Source organism: Oryzias latipes, chromosome 19 (genome assembly GCF_002234675.1).
Source record: "Oryzias latipes chromosome 19, ASM223467v1".
NCBI lineage: Eukaryota > Metazoa > Chordata > Actinopteri > Beloniformes > Adrianichthyidae > Oryzias > Oryzias latipes.
In genome coordinates this window covers 12,419,294-12,436,932 of record NC_019877.2, presented here as the reverse complement: position 1 = coordinate 12,436,932, position 17,639 = coordinate 12,419,294, and the positions used below count along the sequence as shown (strand labels likewise).

The following is a 17,639-nucleotide window of genomic DNA, read 5'->3' as shown; positions in this document are numbered from 1 at the left end:
GGCACCTTCCTGCAGCTGCAGCCTTGAAACTCTGGCTTTCTTGTGAGTCTATGATTGTGTGTGTACATATTATCTTGCTGCCATATTCATCCTCCTGTAATAGCAAGATAACTGAGCAGCTGTATTCTCTCCTCCCACTACCACCCACCCACTCTGGTACACAGAGCAGATTTTGGTATGGTCACTTCATCCTTGAAAGCTTTGGATTCCGTGAAGGACAGCATTGCAAGATAAAGACCACTTTCTGGAAGAAAATAGGAATGAAAGCTTGAGAGAGAAGCAAGAATGTTTATAAAAACTTTACAAAATGTTAAAAAGTTTTATAAAAAAAACAACTTTACAAAGAGCAAATATACTCTATATATGAGAAAAATAAGTATGACAAAATGTCAAAACTGATACCACTCTGTTTACATAAAAATAAGAACTGAATATCTGTAACAGATATGAATGTAACAGACTGAATGTAAAATATTAGTAAAGCAGCACTTTACTTTGTCATAATAAATATTCTCCATTTCATCAATAAATATGAAATGAAAATGCACCATATGTAACACCATACAAACCTTTTTTATTTTTAGGTTTAATCATTTTAACTTGTAGCAGTAAAACTGGTTCATTTCTACTGGGACTCCAGATGGAAAGTTTTTTTTAGATGAAAAAAACAACTGAAATCAGGAGTTTACTTCTCCTTATACAGCCAAGATAAAGCCTAAAACTCAACCCATCTGGCATTTCAACCAAGCTAAAAAAAATTACAAAGGTATCCATAACCCAGTTATATCCAAACTACATTGCTTTAATTAGTTTTTGAATCATAAACTTTTAACAGTACTCCATTGGTGGTCTAAATTATTTCAAAATAAAAGCAGGCATTTCCTGTTTTGTGCTTGCACAAAGTCAGAGGTTAACAAACACAATTCTAGATAAAAATTTGCATCAGAGAAAACAAGATAAGGTCTTCAAAGAGGGAGGATCTGGATTGGAAGTTATCATTTTAAGCAGCAATGCAGTTTTCTAGGCTGAAAAAAAGGTAGCGTAATTTGTTAAACGTTAGTGTTCATAAAATGAAAAAAACGGCCATATGGGTTTCTGACCGTTTTGGCTAAAAGGACCACTACATCAATAAATACAGGATGATCCACTAAACTGTGTACTGGTGGATAGTTGGATGACAATCAGCACTCTTGTTTCCCATCCAGACTGAGAGTATTGGCCAAGGAGTACATCACACGGCTGCTCTTTGGTGAGGTCCAAGTTGGCTGCTGACAGGAGGAAGTCTCCGTCCGGTAGATCTGCGCTCGAGTCTTAAACAGGCCAAAGCGAGCCGCAAGGAGAAAGAAGTCCCGTCGAAAAGTACGGGTGAAAAAGGCGTACAAGAACGGGTTGGAGCATGAGTTGATGGGGTAAAAAAGGACCAGAAGGAGTTTGGAGTCTGACACAGTGATGAGTGGGAGCTTCAGGGCAGCTGAAATGGCGAAGAAGGAGACCGGTGCCATGCCTAGGAAGTCTGTGAAGATGAGGATGGCCATGCGCTGAGCCACCCGAGTGTCGGCATGAGCTGGAGCAGATGAGGGCTTGCGGTAGGTCAAGTAGATGCTGAGGTAGCAGCCACACACGCAGAAGAAGGCCAGGATGTTTAGGAGGAGAAGAGAAACCAAATAAACCTGGGAAACCAGAGATTCCACATCCATGGGCAGACAGACACTCACCTGCAGGGAAAGGAACAGAAACAAAATAATTATCAAGACCTTGATCCAGCAGCTCAAAAAATGTAAATCCACTTTCTAAATAGAAAGCTTAGCTATCATAATTCAGCTGGGAAAAGAATGGTGAATAAACGCCAGGCAACTATACACATTTCACTGAAAGGAACCAGGGAAAAAGGTGAAACCAAGAAACGGTTTATTAAAAAAATTGGAGCCACAGAGCACAAACCTGGCTCGTGTTCCATAAATAATGGCGAGTATCTTTTAGATGCTTTGCTTTAAGAAATGTTTAAAATTTTATGTCATATCCACAGATACAAGACAGGGCACCAAAACAGTTCAATATTCACACATTTAAGAATGTAAAAGTCTCGAAACAAACTCTTAAAACATGAGAACAAGAGAAAAAATCAAAATAAGAGCATAGAAAAGTCATTTGGTTTGACTGCAAGTTTAGACTTTAGCTAATGTGCAAGTTCACTTGCGTTGTCTGGGTAATTGTGTCTACATGTGCAAAGGAGATAAGGTTTAGTGGGCTTGTTTTGAAGACTTAGAGCAAAAAGGCAAAAAAGAAAAAAGAAAACAGAGTATCAGTCTGGAAGCCGGTCCACAGACATTATAGAAACATCTACCAGACAGCAGAAGGTAAAGGATGATGTGACTTGAGTGGGCGGCTTCTGTGTTGGTGTATCTTCGCAGACAGGTGGGGGGCAGGAAATGATGCGCTCTGCGATTCCCTCTACCTGCTGGACAGTGCTTCAGTCTGCCGCAGAGCGTCTGCTGCACCATTAAGGTGATGGAGGCAGTCACAGTGCCTCTGTAAAAGTCTGAAGTCTTCCTACAAAAGACAGTTTTTTTGTTCTATATTACAGCTCCAGAGCTATTTAGGGTTTTGTGAGATATTTGTTAAATTCAAAATATTCGTTTAGTTTTTTAAATCCAGCTACAAATGTACTGAATTATTTGTAAAATTTAGATTTTAGCTCATATCCATTACTTATTCAGCTGAAATCCTGAGGATTTCTTTATAATGCTTTTTTTTGCATTTCTTTGGATGTGTACACTGCAAAAACGGAATTTTAAGAAAATAAACCGATCCTTGTTTCAAGAATTTTTTTTAAACTCTCTGTCTTGCCAGAAAAAATAATCTTATCAAGAAAGTTTTTCAATAGAAAAATAATATTAGTTTGAGAAAACATGTCTTAGTGACTAGATTTATTTACTTAAAATAAGAAAAGACAAACTTTCTTTTCCCATTGGCAGACAATTTTTACTTATTTAAAGAAAATGTTCTAATTTTAAGAATTTTTGACTTATTTCTTGGGGGTTTATTTTTGCAGTGTCTACTACCTTTCTATATTTCACATGTTTCTATGCACTTGACTCAAATGTTATAAAACACATTTTTATGTAAATGGCCATCTTCTGATTGGATAGTTGGCCTTCACATTTCTGGCTTGACAGCCTACATGTTAAAACGGCTGCAAGGGGAGAGTAGGAAAGTATCTTTGCACAAAAAAACCCCATGTATTTACTCTCTGAATTTTCTCCTAGACATTTATATATTGCTTGCATATTATAGAAATACAGAAATCACTGATGTGTTGACAGAAATACTTCCCATCTTTTTCAAGATTAAAACTGTCAAAGCAGAATAGTCCAGACGTGCAATTAGATCTTCTGAAACACCTTCTGATGATTTTGCAGAGTAGATTTATTTCCATGAGAAACTATATTTGGGGGAAAAGACAAGCTGACACTTGACTCTCCAGGCCCCCTGGGTCTGTGGCTGTAAGTCCATCAGCTATTTTTTCCATTACTGGTGTTGCATAGACAGTGTTTTTCCATGTGTGCTCTCTCCTTACAACCCTCTCTCAACAAGAAAAGGACACAAAGGTAAATTGTGTTTTGGGGGGTTTCTAACGTTTTCTTGTAGCATTTTCTCATGATGGAGGACATATATTACGAAAATTGTGGTTAACGTGGCATTTCTGAGTATTTCATTGTTGTGAATCGGATGACAAACTGTTGTTGAAATGTTGTTGTGATGTAGGTGCTACAATTGGTGGGCCACAAGCTCCCTGCTCTGCTCCATTCACTTGTAGACGACTAGATCCATGTACGTCTTTGTTTTCCTTATCCGAGCTGGCATCTGGCTCAAAATTATACGGCTGGATAGGTCCAATATTGCTCGAAAGTTTTGTTTACGTGGTAGTGTTAGGTTGGAGTTGTAAGAGGCTGTAAGCTAGCGGGAAAGCATGTAAACAAATGGATGACAGGAAATGGGGACAGGCTTACTCTCTGCAAACAGTCCTTCCCACAACTCAGAGGCAGATTTCTGATTATCTACTGCCACTCTGCAGAAACTATTTCCTATAAAAACGACAGGTCTTTTTAAAATTAGGTGTAAAACCACATAATTATAAATAAAAGACTACTGGGAAGGTTTTTTAAAATAGATTTTAAGGTGGTGTAGTGAAAAACTGTTACGGGTTCTAACTCTCAGTTGTGAGAATTGAAAATGTTTTTGGAGTTTTAAAATAAAAATGTGGCATTTTATGAGGTTTTTTGAGGAAACTAATAGGTGGAATGTGCGATAGAAACAAAGTACCCACTTTGCTGTAACTGCTGACCCCAACTGTGGGCAGCAGCGCAGCGAGTGAGGAGAAGATCCAGCCCGCTGCCATGATGACACACGCATGCCTCATGCGAAGTTTGCGGTCGAGTCTCAGGGCATGTGTGATGGTGTGCCAGCGCTCCACCGTGATCGCTGTTAACGTGAACACTGAGAGCTCACTGGCAAATACCTGCAGAGGAAAAATGCTTTTGCTTTAAAAAAGCATTTTTATTCATGTTTGTTACAATGAGATCCATGCATACAGACCGTGAAAAAGCCTGCCGCACTGCAGCCAAGGCCTGTCTGCCAGTCAATGGCGTAGTTGTAGTAATGGCCGTGAGTCAGCATGTCTATGGTTGCTATGATGATCAGGTAGATACCCATGCAAAGGTCAGCAAAGGCCAAGTGGCACATGAGGAAACGAGGAACAGTCAGTTTGGAGCGACTGCCTGATCACAAAGAAGAGGAAATCAAAAGAGGAAACAAAACCAGTAAAAGTCACTCCAGAAATACAAACAACAGCAGTATTGGGAATGAGAGTCAAAAACTCTTGCCTAGCAATACAACGAGAACTACAGTGTTTCCCAGCAGAGCAAGGACGGAGATAATCCAGATGAGGACCCGCAGAGGGACCGGAGACATGATGTCCTCACAGGGGTTAAGGTTGTCTGGTGTTGGGCTGCAGGTGATGGAGGTGGAGTTGGAACAGTGATCCCTGTAGAAGTCAGTGATGTATTTCGCCATGGGATGACTGCATAGTGGGCTCCACTTTGATCTGGCACAAAACACAGCATTAAAGTCTGGCTGCTACATGGAAACAAAACCACAGCTCCACTTAAACAGTGGGTCAGGCGCTAATCAGTTTTACAGCTACATTGAAACCGAATTATTTAGACCGATTTCAGTTTTCTTCGTTTTCATGTATGAATCCTTAGCTTTGTCAGAGTCAACCAATAGGATGTAACATTTTTACATCCCCCAAGTAACATTTACAGCTGAGCAACTAGTGGGAACATTTTAAAGCAACAGATGGTGACAGTTTGAAGAGAAATGGTTCCTAGAATATTCTCTCTAAAAAAAACAAAAAACGGTTCGTTTATCTAGACATCTGTACCTGCTTCTCGGCTTGTTTTTAAAGGCGCAGCAGTGTGAGGGGTACGTCAGCTTAGCCAAGCGCAGTTTGGCGAACTGTTGAGGGGGAGGAAGGATTTTCAGGTGATAAGCAGATTCTGCCAACAGCTTCTTCAGGCCACTGATGATGTTATCGGGCAAAGAGCTGATGGCTGTTTCAGAGATGTCTCTGCAGAGGTAAACAGAAAAGCAGGGATAAAACAAGCATTTTTTAACATGTATTATGCTTTTTTGTTTTTTGTAAAGTTAAAGGAATATAAGGCAAAACTTAGAGTCCCTTTATTTGAATAAAAAAACATATAAAAATGAAATATGTCAGATAATCAAGCTGCTTTTGTCGTTCGATTATGGTTTGTGTTTTTATAATAATTTCCACAACCCTCAAAAACTTAAAAATCTCAAAGTAAACATCTAGATCAACATCCTCCAGCAGTTGACACATTTAGACACTCCAGATCCAGTGTCTGAGCATAAGTCTGTGGCAGCATCTGTAAGTGCGGATTTTTATGCAAAGACACATTTAAGAGACATTTTCACCTCCTCTGGGCCCAGCTTGTTAAAAAGAACTTTCCTATTGTGAGCTTAATCCAAATTCTGTGTCTTCTAAAGACTTAAATCCAGTCCAATGACTCACTGAAAGCAGTCGCCTCATTAGGGAAGCAAGGAAGACCAAAGCAGCTGGGCTGTTTCAGTGTCTTATCAAAAAAGCTTAAAGAAAATGTGTTGATTTTTGTAAAGTCAGATCAACAGCAGTTGATCTCAGTTTCAAATTAATAAAGTATATTAAAGAGAGTATGCGATCAATGCAACACAGCATTGATATGGTTGAATATACTCTACCAATCAATTTCATATTAAGATTCATTATGCAAAAAGCCATTGTGCTTTATTTTGAAAAGCATGCTTCACAAAATGTTTTAAACTGAACCAAATTAAGGAATATTATAATTTTAAATCATTATATTGACAAAAGTGTTTTTATTTTGCAAAAATAAAGGAAGGGGAACAAAATAGAAAATTATTTCTACTTTTTGTGCCCTAAATTAGGTGAACCTTTATTTATTTTATTTTGTGTTTTTTATATTTTCTATTAGAGCTCAAGTGATTTGACAGTAACTTTATGTTTGCAGTTTTATATTAATGCACACATTTGGAAAATAAACTCTGATTCTTGCTGCAAGTTATTTTTGTACAAATGATTCTGGAAAAAACTAATTAATCTAAAATAAATGCCAGAGTTAAAAGCAACCAATGAAGGAATTAAACTGAAGGGGGATCATTCAATTGCCAAATATCTTTTGGGTGAGAATGAAAAGAGAAAAAAAACAGCAATGGCTGCCCAATCACAAATGCTTTTTTTCCTGCTACAGCTAAGGAGGATTTGTATTTTTCCTACACAGGCCACATTTTCTCGTGTAGACGGAACAATGTAGGCATAAGATGTTGGAAGTCATTCTTACAGCACCACCAACTCACTGGAACCCACGAAGGCATCGCCACTGATGTGAGTAAGCTGTTTGTTGCCTTTCAGAGACCTGTTAGAGAGGAAGAAAAAAAAGACATGACATATTTAGGCTGACTATTTCTTGTAAATCGTCTATTCCCAATTGTGCGTCAGTCTTTGACTCACAATCTGTGCATCTTTGTTCCGTTAAAGGCGTCACTTGCCACCTCCCTGATGCCATTTCTGGTTAGCCGTCTGTCATCGGGAGGAGATGCCAAGTTGTGGTCACGTGGTTTGAAGACAGAACATTTCCAATGATAGGATGACACGCCAAATGCATTGTTTTAGTGCTCCTGTCTTATTGTTAACTAAAATTGTAATTTGTGCTGTTACATTTATTCTTTTATTTCCTTTGTAACAAACTTGTTCTCTCTTACATATACAGTTAATACACTTATATTAAATACGTTTAGATGGAATTTCTCTTGATTTTCTGTTATGTTTTTCACAAATGTATTATTATTTTTTGCAGCTGAGAGTCAAAGTGCACCATACATGGAATTTGAATAGCAATTGGAGCAAATTGCGCTTTGTGGAAATCCCAAATGTACACATTACTCCCTCATACAATAAAAGATCAGATGATTGCCTGTTTTAGAATGAAAGTATCACACAGAGTAGATGTTTGAACACATTTACAGCACTAAAAAAAGAACAAATTAAGAAATAGGGAAGAGTGTAATCCAAATCAAGGGATTTCAGGCATATTTCTCTCTGTCCATGACATGTCCTCTGGGGTCTGTATGTGGGCAGTAAATGTATAAATAGAAAAGATTAATTTCTTACATCTCTTCAACAGTTTGAGTGCAGAGGCCCCTGAAGGCATTGGCAGGGATCGCCTGAATGTGGATGTTGTCCTGTAAGTCACTAAGCAACACAAAGATAAAAATCACATCATAAATGTATGGGAAAAAAACCTGATAGGTATTTGTTAAAACAATTATGTAAACAGAGACTGTTTTGGAGGTATAACAGTATGTTTTGTTGACTTATTGTAGTGATAACCCAAGTATAGAATACTCACTGGTTTGCTTTTGCATTGCAGTTGAACTAAGTAATTTCTAAAAATTGACTAAGAGGTTTGTAGTATTTTAAACAGTGGACAAAATGTTCACTCATTCAGGAGTTCACATTAAATATTATGCTAATATGCAATGCAATATTAAACTGTCACCTTTGTGTTCAGTCAGTCACATTGTTTTTAAAAAGTTACCAACATCTTTCAGGGTTTTAACACAATGAACAAATTGTCACATGCATGGAAATTGGGAACCTTGGCAAATGTTTCCAGATCTTTGAGGAAAATCTGAGTACCGGTATGTTTTGTCCCCAATTCATCATACTAGAAAAAGATTTTTTTTTTTACACTCTTATTTTAATAGGCAAAACTTAACACAAAGATTTATGTGTACTTTTTGACATTTTGAACCAAACACAGAATGTTTTGTCCGAGCTGCAAGATTTCTTGAACATCTTAGAAGTGCAGCAACCCAAGGATGAGGCCCTGCTGTTCACACAATAAAAAAAGAAATGTTTGCAAACTGCAAAATAAATGTATTGTTTTTATAATTTACCATCAGTTGCAGCTCGCTAACATATTTTTTCACACTTTTATTTTTACAACTGTGTCCGTTGTAGTAGAAGTAGTGATTGGTGCATTTTTTACAAAAACACCAATCTCTTTGAAACGTTTTTGTCCTTTTGAAGTTAAAGTTTTGAAGTTTTTCTTAATATTCCCAGATATTTCATGCAGTCCATGTTTGCGTGATTAGATTGGAGTGCATTTTTGTCTCTGAATGCCTGTGTGTTCAGATGCTCGTGGGAATAGCATGTGTGGGTGCGTTTCTGAGCGTGAGTTTGTGGTTTATTTCTGTCTTCATGCTGACACCTACAACATGAAACGATGGACTGCAGAGTGGATCTTGGAGAGGTCCGGAAAAATCCTCAAACCCGTGTTGGTGATGATTCTGTGAAGATTGAGGTGGCAAAAGCTTATTAGATTCACAAAGGAGCTCCTGCAAAAATTCAGAGGCTGAAAGCAATGACATCTCATATCAATGTAGCAACTTTGGTAACAAGTCAACCAGAGAAAAGGTATGCATAATAGTGATTGAAAAAAAATCCAAAAAACAAACTAGTTTCAATCAAAATTTCAATAGATGTGTATAAACTGGTGTATAAAGGCTAAAATTCATGAAACTAATAATATTTATGGCATTGTTCTCTACTTAAAATGTAATAGTTTTCAAAATTGTTTTTTATTTTACTGAATTTCTTTCAAAACTTTGTTGTTCAGAAAATATAGCAATTTTGTAAATCCTTTCATTTTTTGTGTACTTTGTGTCTAAAAGTAAATTTAATTTGAGATTTTACCATTTTTTTTGAGTTAAAACATTTGAAACACCATGTAAACAACTGAAAAACTTTGGATGTTTATCAAATTTGATGTAGTTTGGGATTTTTTTCTGATAGAAGCCTCATAGATTATCATTACTGTGTTGTTATCAGTATGCAGCTGAATTGGGTGTCAATTTCCCTGAATTCCAAAATGTTAAAAAAGTTATTTTTCTTTTGATTAAAAAAATTGTAGTCAAAACTACTTTATTTGCCGGGATTTTATTTTTCTTTAGACCTGACCTTTTCCCTAAATTAATGGATCCCTCTGTATTTCCACATTAAGGCAGTAGAAAGGCTCACTCAGATAAAACTGTTTTTACATGTTACTGTGGCACTTTCTCAAGATGGTGGACGTATATAAGGAAAATTAAACTCTAGATTGCATTTCTGAGTATTTTTTGTGTTCAAATTGCTGTGAATCAGAAGCAAACAAAAAATGTTGTTGGAAAAAGAGCTCATAAAACATGCTGGGTGGACCACAAGGCTCCCTGCTCTGAAGCAAAGTGGACTTACTTTGTGCCAACAGTCCTGCCCACAACTGAGAGGTGTATTTCCAATAAACTACTGCTGTTCAGCAGACACTATGTCCTAGAAAACAACAAAGTTTTTTTGTTTTTGACTAAAAACATCATTAAAAGACCTTTTGAAATTGATTAAAAGATGATCAGAGAGGGCTTTTGTTGGCAGTTTAGCCATTGTAAAGTCATATTTTAGTGGGTTATATGGCCACATATTCACTCACAATAATATAGAACCACCTGTCTGTCAGCTTGTTTTTTGGGAGAAAACCGGCAAAGACCAGAGCTGGGGTTTAAAAATGACAAACTTGCTGTAAATAGACTGTGTTATCACGTCTAAAATCAATGTGTTGATACTGACTCTTGATATAATGTACCCTACTGTGACTCCATCACCCATTATATGATTATTAATGAACAAATGGCAGGCTTTTTAGAGTTATTGCTCAAAATCTAAGAAATACTATTGGGAAAGCTATATTCTTTTTTTTCTTTTGAAAGAATTCTAACATCTTTCTCTATCTATCCTTTTTAAAATGGTTTTCAAACAAGCACAAATTGTGAAACTGGTTTCAAGAGAAAGATTTATTTATGTATAACCTGCCCCCCCTGAGTTGCCCTTGTTTAAACATGAAACATCTCAAAACCTTTTTCTTCTCTTTACAGTGTTAAGTTGGTGTGCCCCAGTTTTTACAAATTGGGACAAGCCCAACAGAACTGATGACACTGTCCCTGAGGGATTTTAGAAATGCACCATCTCAGCTGTACTTTGAGTATATTTCAAAAGATAGAAACAAATCGGGAATGCGGGATACTGTGTTGTTAATTTCATAGCAATATATGTATATATATATTTACTCATGAGTATTTATTTATAAAAAACATTTTCACAGTTGTGACACTTGATTCTTTCGTTAAAGGAAACTAGGCTAATTAATAAATCATGTTTCTGTTTGTTTCTGCCTAACAAAATTGGGGGCCTGTCACCCAACAGCTATTTTGAACTTGAAAAGAAAAATAAAGTTTTGATTTTTCTCTCAATGAGTACTCACAAACGGCGAAGGCCCACAAGGCTCCTGAAAGCATCTGGGTGGATGGAAGTCAGGTGCCTTGACTTGGTTATTTCTCTGCAACACAAGCATTTATTTTTCAGGCACTTACAAAACAACTAATGCCAAGAATCTGCCTCAATACTTACATTTCTGTCAATGCTGGAAGATTGGAAAATGCAAAGGCTCCTATTTTCTTTAAAGCCATATTCTGAGAAATTGAGCTAAACAGAAAACAGATTGAAAAAATAAGACAGTAAAATTATATGATATGTTAATGTTTTTCAGTCTTCAAATTAAAGAGCCATTCCATTACAAGGCAGGAAAATAAAACAAATGCTCCAGCTTGTTAAAAATACTCACACATCGAAGAGCCGAGGGAGGTTTGCAAAGGCAGACGGACAAATACTCAGCAGCTTGTCGTTGTCTAATATGGTTCTGGGGTTGAGAGAGGCAGAGATGGAGGAAAAAAAAGAGAATTATGTGGGAAAATGTCTCTGAAGCTGCAGTAACATACTACAACCAAAATTCTTAGAAGAATTAAAACAAAAAATTAGAAAGAAATTATCGTGCAAGTTATAATTCTGTGTTTTATAAAACATGTCTCTAATTTAAAGCTTGATATCACCCCTGGGAGTCATTCCTGCAGAAAAGCGTACACATATTTTTTGCAACTTGTTATAAAATAATACAACTTATTTCAATCAGTATTTTTTTTTAAATTTGTACAATACAGCGACAAAATAAAAAAGTGGTCAAAGGCTGAAATATTTTCCTGTGTTATCAGAAAAATAAAAAGCAAACATGGAAAGTCCATATTTGATGTGTTGGGAGAAGAAACAGGAACATCAAACCAATTCTTACAGTTTCTCCAGGTGCCAGAGACCAGTGAAGATGCTCTGATCAATCACTGTGATCTGCGTCTGTTTTATGTTTCTGCAGATAGACAAAAGAAACCCACATCAGATCTATGTGATGCAAGAATGAACATTGCCTGGAATAATGATATAAGAATTTTCACACATGGCAGGGGCGCGTTTGGTATTCACTCGGACGTGTGAACTGAATTTTTAAATGCTTGTGATGGGTTCTGTTCTTCACTCCAGGGGTGTGTGAGCGTGCTGTTGAAGATTATTTGAAAAGAACATCCAATGCAGCGCTCTTGTAAATATTTCAGTTGTTCCTGAGCCTTGACCTTTGAGCAAAGCAGAGCAGATGGGAACACACGCATCGCCACCTGGGAGTTTGCAGCATATCTCTTGGGAATAGTCACTACTTTTGACACAAAGTATGTCCTTGCCTTCTGAGAATTGGTGTGTGTCAGCAGCACTTGAGTAGCTGCTCCTGTGGATTATAAAACTATTCATTATTCATGTGAAAATTCTATTTTTTGAATTGATTTTAAACTTTGTGTTTCCATCTTTTTGAGGCTTCAAGATGTTTTCAAATGTATCTTGCCAGCTTTGGGTGAATATTTAAGGCTAAATTGGACTTTTAAAGGTGCAGCTGCGCAGAAAAAAATCAAAATCATTCAAATCTAAAACTTTCAAATGAAGAGTGAATGATGAGGAAGGATTCTGATGTTTGCTCAAGCTCTGAAAAAATATTGCTTTTTCCAATTCATTGCCAGATTCTTCAATGTCCAGTCTCATTTGACAACTCAGGGTGAAAGAAAACCTGCAAATTTCTACAATTAGGAAAAAAAAAGAGAACTTGAGAAATGATAAAGCTAGATTGTCATGGGAATCTGATCACACTCTGCAGCAGCAGTCATAAAAAAAGAATTGATCCAAAAATTTAAACTTGGCAAAAGCAAAAGAGTAAGTGTACTATGTGTTGATCAGCTTAATAAATTATTGCTTTTTAACACTTTTATATCTTTTTTTTAGCAAACACCTTTGCTTTGTAATGCATATCTTACATTCTGTTGAATAGCCATTCATTTTTGAATTCTACACAGTAGCTGCATGCACACAATAGCAGTAAAGAAACTTATCAGCAAGAAAGAAAAGGAGACTAAACTCAGACGCTGTCGAGAAGCTGATTTAAAAAAAAATTTTTTTAAATAAAAAACCCACAGGATATCTGGAATTTATGGCTGCAGAGCAGAAGACTTGCATACATGTGCTCACTTGATAAATGTTTTATCAAATCAGCAATATCATGTCAAGATTCAACCAAAAGGAAGTGGGTACGTTTGAATTATTATGCATGGTGCCAAGATAGAAAATGGTGAATTGAAAATGCTTTTAGATCTGAGCTTCACAGCAGCTTTTTATTTTTATGATGAAATCAGCTACTAGAAGCTGCATTCTGTCAGTTTTATCACCTCCTCTTTAATTTGACGGCATTATCTTAGAAGTTTCACTTATTTACATTTTTCCTCATACTTTGGGTTAAGAACCATTTCTAGCTTTGCTTCTTAAAGAGGACTCTGTCATCTTAATTAACCGGCTTAATTAAACATCAGAGAGAAGTCTGTATATTCTTATTTACTTACACGACTGTGGAGTTGCTAGAGATGCTCCTGAGAAATGTGCTGAACCCCAATTCCACCTGGAAGCAGACATCATCTAATTCTGTTTCAGGCAAAGAAGCGCCTGCCATCTGTAACCTGAACAACACCAGCATCATCTGTATCATTACCACCATACTTTCAGTCAGCTTTTGTCCCTAACAGCAAAGAAAAAACCCCAAAGTTTTCAAATCTCTGTTTTTTTTCCTTTTTATCTTCCACACATATTTTCTCTGGCATAGGTAGGCTCTTTAGTGCAGCCCATGCTCCAGAACAAAGTGAATGTTTTCGCCTGGCTATCCGTCTGTCCCCTTGAGAATCCAAAGTCAAATCAGACACAGGAAATGTGAGGTGTTTTGGTGTTTTTGTGGAGTAGTGAATGTTGGGGGCGTGTGAAAGGCTTCAAGGGTGGATGAGGTTGTAGGAGGTCTTTTCTGGGTTGTGTTTGGTTACTACATTAAAGACGAATAATCTAGTAGAGGGCATAGATAATGTGAATAGCTAATGAAAAAATAATCTAAATGGATATTTTACCACTCATGCAAATCCTATCATTCAATTTGTCTACATCTGTTAATATGAGAAATCACTGTTTTTCCATGAGAACAATGATCAAATACGGTAATTTAGTTGTCAAAAGTTGTGGTGGCCCTGAAGTGCAAATGCCGTTAACAAATCACTCAGCACTGAAGCATTTTAAAGATCATAACTACATTAAAAAAAGAAAAACAAATGGTTAGAAAAACATTACATTTTTAGAAAAACCCAGAAATCAAAACACAATTAGAAAAAATAAAAAGGAAAAAAAAGAAGTGTTTCAAAAAACAAAAGTAATTTCCAGAAATCAAAATAAAATGTGAAAAACAAAACACAATAAGAAACCATGAAAGGCAGCTACTTTTTGGTTGAAATAATGGTCCCATAGTGCCTTATTTTTCTGTTTTTTATTTAAAAATAACTTTTTTTACCATTTCATTTTTAATCTTTGGAAGTTACTTTTGCTTTCTAAAATGTTTCATTCTTATTTCGTTTTTTTTTTTTTTTGCAATTGTGTTTTGGTTTCTGGAATTTTGTTTCGACTTCTGTAATCAAATGTTTTTTTTAAAATTGTCATTGTAATCTTTCATACGTTTGTGCAATGAGTAGTTTGTTGGTGTGATTTGCACTGTGCAGAATAAAAGCTGCATAAATGACAATGCAAAAAACCTGTACATTGTATAAAAATGTAATTTGAAATCTCTGTAACAGGATTTAAGAATGGTCGAGTGGTCAACAGCTCGCCAAGGCTGCAACACAAAGAAGCTCAAAGCAAAGGCTTTTGGTTCTTGGTTAAAAAAAAGAAAAAGGAAAAGGACTGATCAACTATGACATACAGGAAGCAAAGCATGTCATGGCTGTATACAAAATTTCATGGCCACTGGTTTTTTGTACTTGTTTTTATTTGGATTTTTCATTTCTAGAGCTTCAGGCCTGGGTTGAATGAATTTGAGGCTGCCACAGCTGCACTTTCCTATCCCTCTGAATAATTCTTCAATGAATTTCCCTTTAATGTTTTTTCAGTAAATTGTGCTCATTCCAGTTAACCTATGGCTCTCCATAGTGGCAAAACAATAACAAGTGACAAAACAAAAAGGTGACAGAGCAAATAACCTTGAAATAAAGAACTGAAAACCAGATTTTTACATATACTGAGGGCAATTAACTTAATAAAGATAGCTGTGGATGATCAACCTTAACTCGATGACAAGGGGACAACTCTAAACAGAACATGATCAAAACCAAATCCAGATGCACACATTCTCATTTTCCCTATATCCAACTTTTTAGGAAGTTTTTTGTAAAAAAAACAAAAAAGTATGTTGTGAAAGTAGAATATAATGAAACAGACCAATGTTTATATTATGATTGTTAGCTTAATTATGACATTACGTCATTGGATTATGACATGTGCAGATAACACAAAATAAAGACACATACTTTGGTACTAGTTTGTACACTATGATTGCCTCAAGTAAATGTATTTTTGGTGCTTGTCCTACTGGGGAAGGTCTATTACTTGTGCTGTCAATGGTTAGAGTCAGGGCTGACATGCAGACATATGAGATGCATTTGCAGGATGCCAATAAACAAACACCATTTTCAATTTTTTTGTATTTATTACGGCACATTGTTGGTTGTTGAAGAACTCAAATGGAATTGAGGTGGAGGCAAGATGACGAATACATTTCCATTTTGATAAGATTAATCAGAAGAAATTGTGATGATAACAGCAAAAGATAAGCAGAAACCAAAAGTATGGACTACACTCAAATGCAAAAACGAATTGAGGGCAAATGTGGTGATTAGTAACACAAACCGTGAAACCAAATGAACATTTACACAAAAATATACCAACTGTTGTCAAAACCACCTGAAAAGCTAACTTGTGATATTAAAGAAAGACCCAAATCCTTACACAGACTGAGATAAAGCCCACTGCACTTCTCTGGAGAAGTGAGCGTCTTAAATTAGGATTCTGGAAAACGGCACCCTCTCTGCTGCTGCTTTCTTTGCCAGCTTCATAACTTTTAAGCAGCTGTGCACCATGCATACAAATGACTCAAGGCTAGCTCCTTCATGACTAAAAATGGTCGAGATGTATCAGAATGAATTTGATTTAATAACACAAAAAATGCTTTAACAATGGAGTATTTCTCATTTGACTATTTTGACTACTATTTAGGTAGAGTTAAATGCTATCTTTAAAAAAAGTTAAATTCTATTTTTTCTGTTATTTTTGCTGCTTGAATGAAAGCTCCTGTTAAAGTTTAAAATAAATAAAGCAGCTATTGTTCTGTCTTTCATATAAACATGGTGTAACACTGTTTTGTCTCATATCTCATATTTGTGTTGAATGATGAGCACAGCATGATAATAATGAACAAAATACACTTTAAAAGCTCTCCTCTTTTGTAAGCAGGCTGAGCAGCCAGCTCACAAGGACGCACTAACGTGCTCAAAACAACACAGACATCTGTGGGGTGGCCTATTAAAATCTGATCCTTTTAAATTGGCTAAATTCTGCTATCCACAAGTTTTATGGTGCAAAGATAAGGACTGCTGCACGTGTGTCTGCTGCTCTGTGGGAACATCATTTGGAAGAGAAAAAAAAGGTCGTCCATGATTTAATCCAGAGGAAGGAGGAAAGAAAATTCAGCCTTGAGCTCCTGACACGACAACACACTCGCACGCAGACACACAAGTACTCTCTCCCACAGCTCCTTGCTTGGATAAAAAGAAACAAAGAAATTGAAAACCTCTGATTGGATGAAAATTCCAGCAGCTGCACAAACCTGTACTTACATGAGTTCGAAAATAAAATTGCTCCTGATGTTCCAACACGAATGGAGGGCAAGATGAAGAAACAACTTTGCTTTCTGTGAATGTTTCAACATGTAGTCAAATTTGAAGGTTATTCCATTTGATCTGCCTGCTTATGCATACACAAAGCAATTTTCTTTTCTTTTCAAAGAAAACATCACCCATAGACTATAGATTTTTTTTTTTTTAATTTACAGTTGGATTCTGTATTTTAAGGCAAAACTACTGCTTTTTTCATGCAAACAGTAACAGAGTGGAGGCATGGATGAAGGAATCCCAGTGTTGCAGCATGTTGTACTGATGTCGGAAGGCTGGGCTGGAACCCAAGGCCGAGAGACCCAGAGGCTATGTCCAAAAAGTGCAAGGTTATTTTTTTTAATTTAGTGGAGAACAGCTGTTTGTTTAGGCGAGCTGTGGTTGGGAGGGTGAGGTCACAGAGTGTAGCAACGAGAAGACCATATTAGACAATGAGATACTGCAAAATAAAATGTAAAATGAGGACTTCGTTTTTATCATATTACATGTTTGTGACAGGTGTTACAATTCTGAGCTGATGCTTTGGACACAAGGCCAGTGGAAAATCAGGAAGGTGGCCAAACAGCTTTTTATGGGATTGAAAAAGGATTACAAAAAGAGAACCAGAGACCCCAATTTAGCTGCTAAAAATTTTCAAAATGACACTTATTGTTAGGGCTGCACTATGGGATTGTGGTTAAGGACCCACTTCGATGAAAATTGTGTTTTTGGTGTTTTTACCGTGTTCTTGTGGCATTTTTCTCATGATGGAGGACATATATAAAGAAAATTAAGTGCAAATTTTGCATTTCTGAGTATGT

General features: G+C 36.5%; 1 protein-coding gene across 1 annotated transcript; it reads right to left on the bottom strand.

The window, feature by feature from the left end:
• Positions 1–299: 299 nt before the first annotated feature.
• On the bottom strand, positions 300–13,749 carry fshr (follicle-stimulating hormone receptor). Its single transcript, NM_001201514.1, is given in 14 exon segments — positions 300–1,715; positions 4,328–4,519; positions 4,597–4,778; positions 4,884–5,104; positions 5,444–5,629; positions 6,921–6,995; positions 7,091–7,159; positions 7,751–7,831; positions 8,857–8,931; positions 10,932–11,006; positions 11,078–11,152; positions 11,292–11,366; positions 11,793–11,864; positions 13,429–13,749. Coding segments are annotated over 14 exon segments (2,064 nt in total). The 5' UTR covers positions 13,581–13,749; the 3' UTR covers positions 300–1,181.
• Between the last annotated feature and the right edge of the window lie 3,890 nt (positions 13,750–17,639).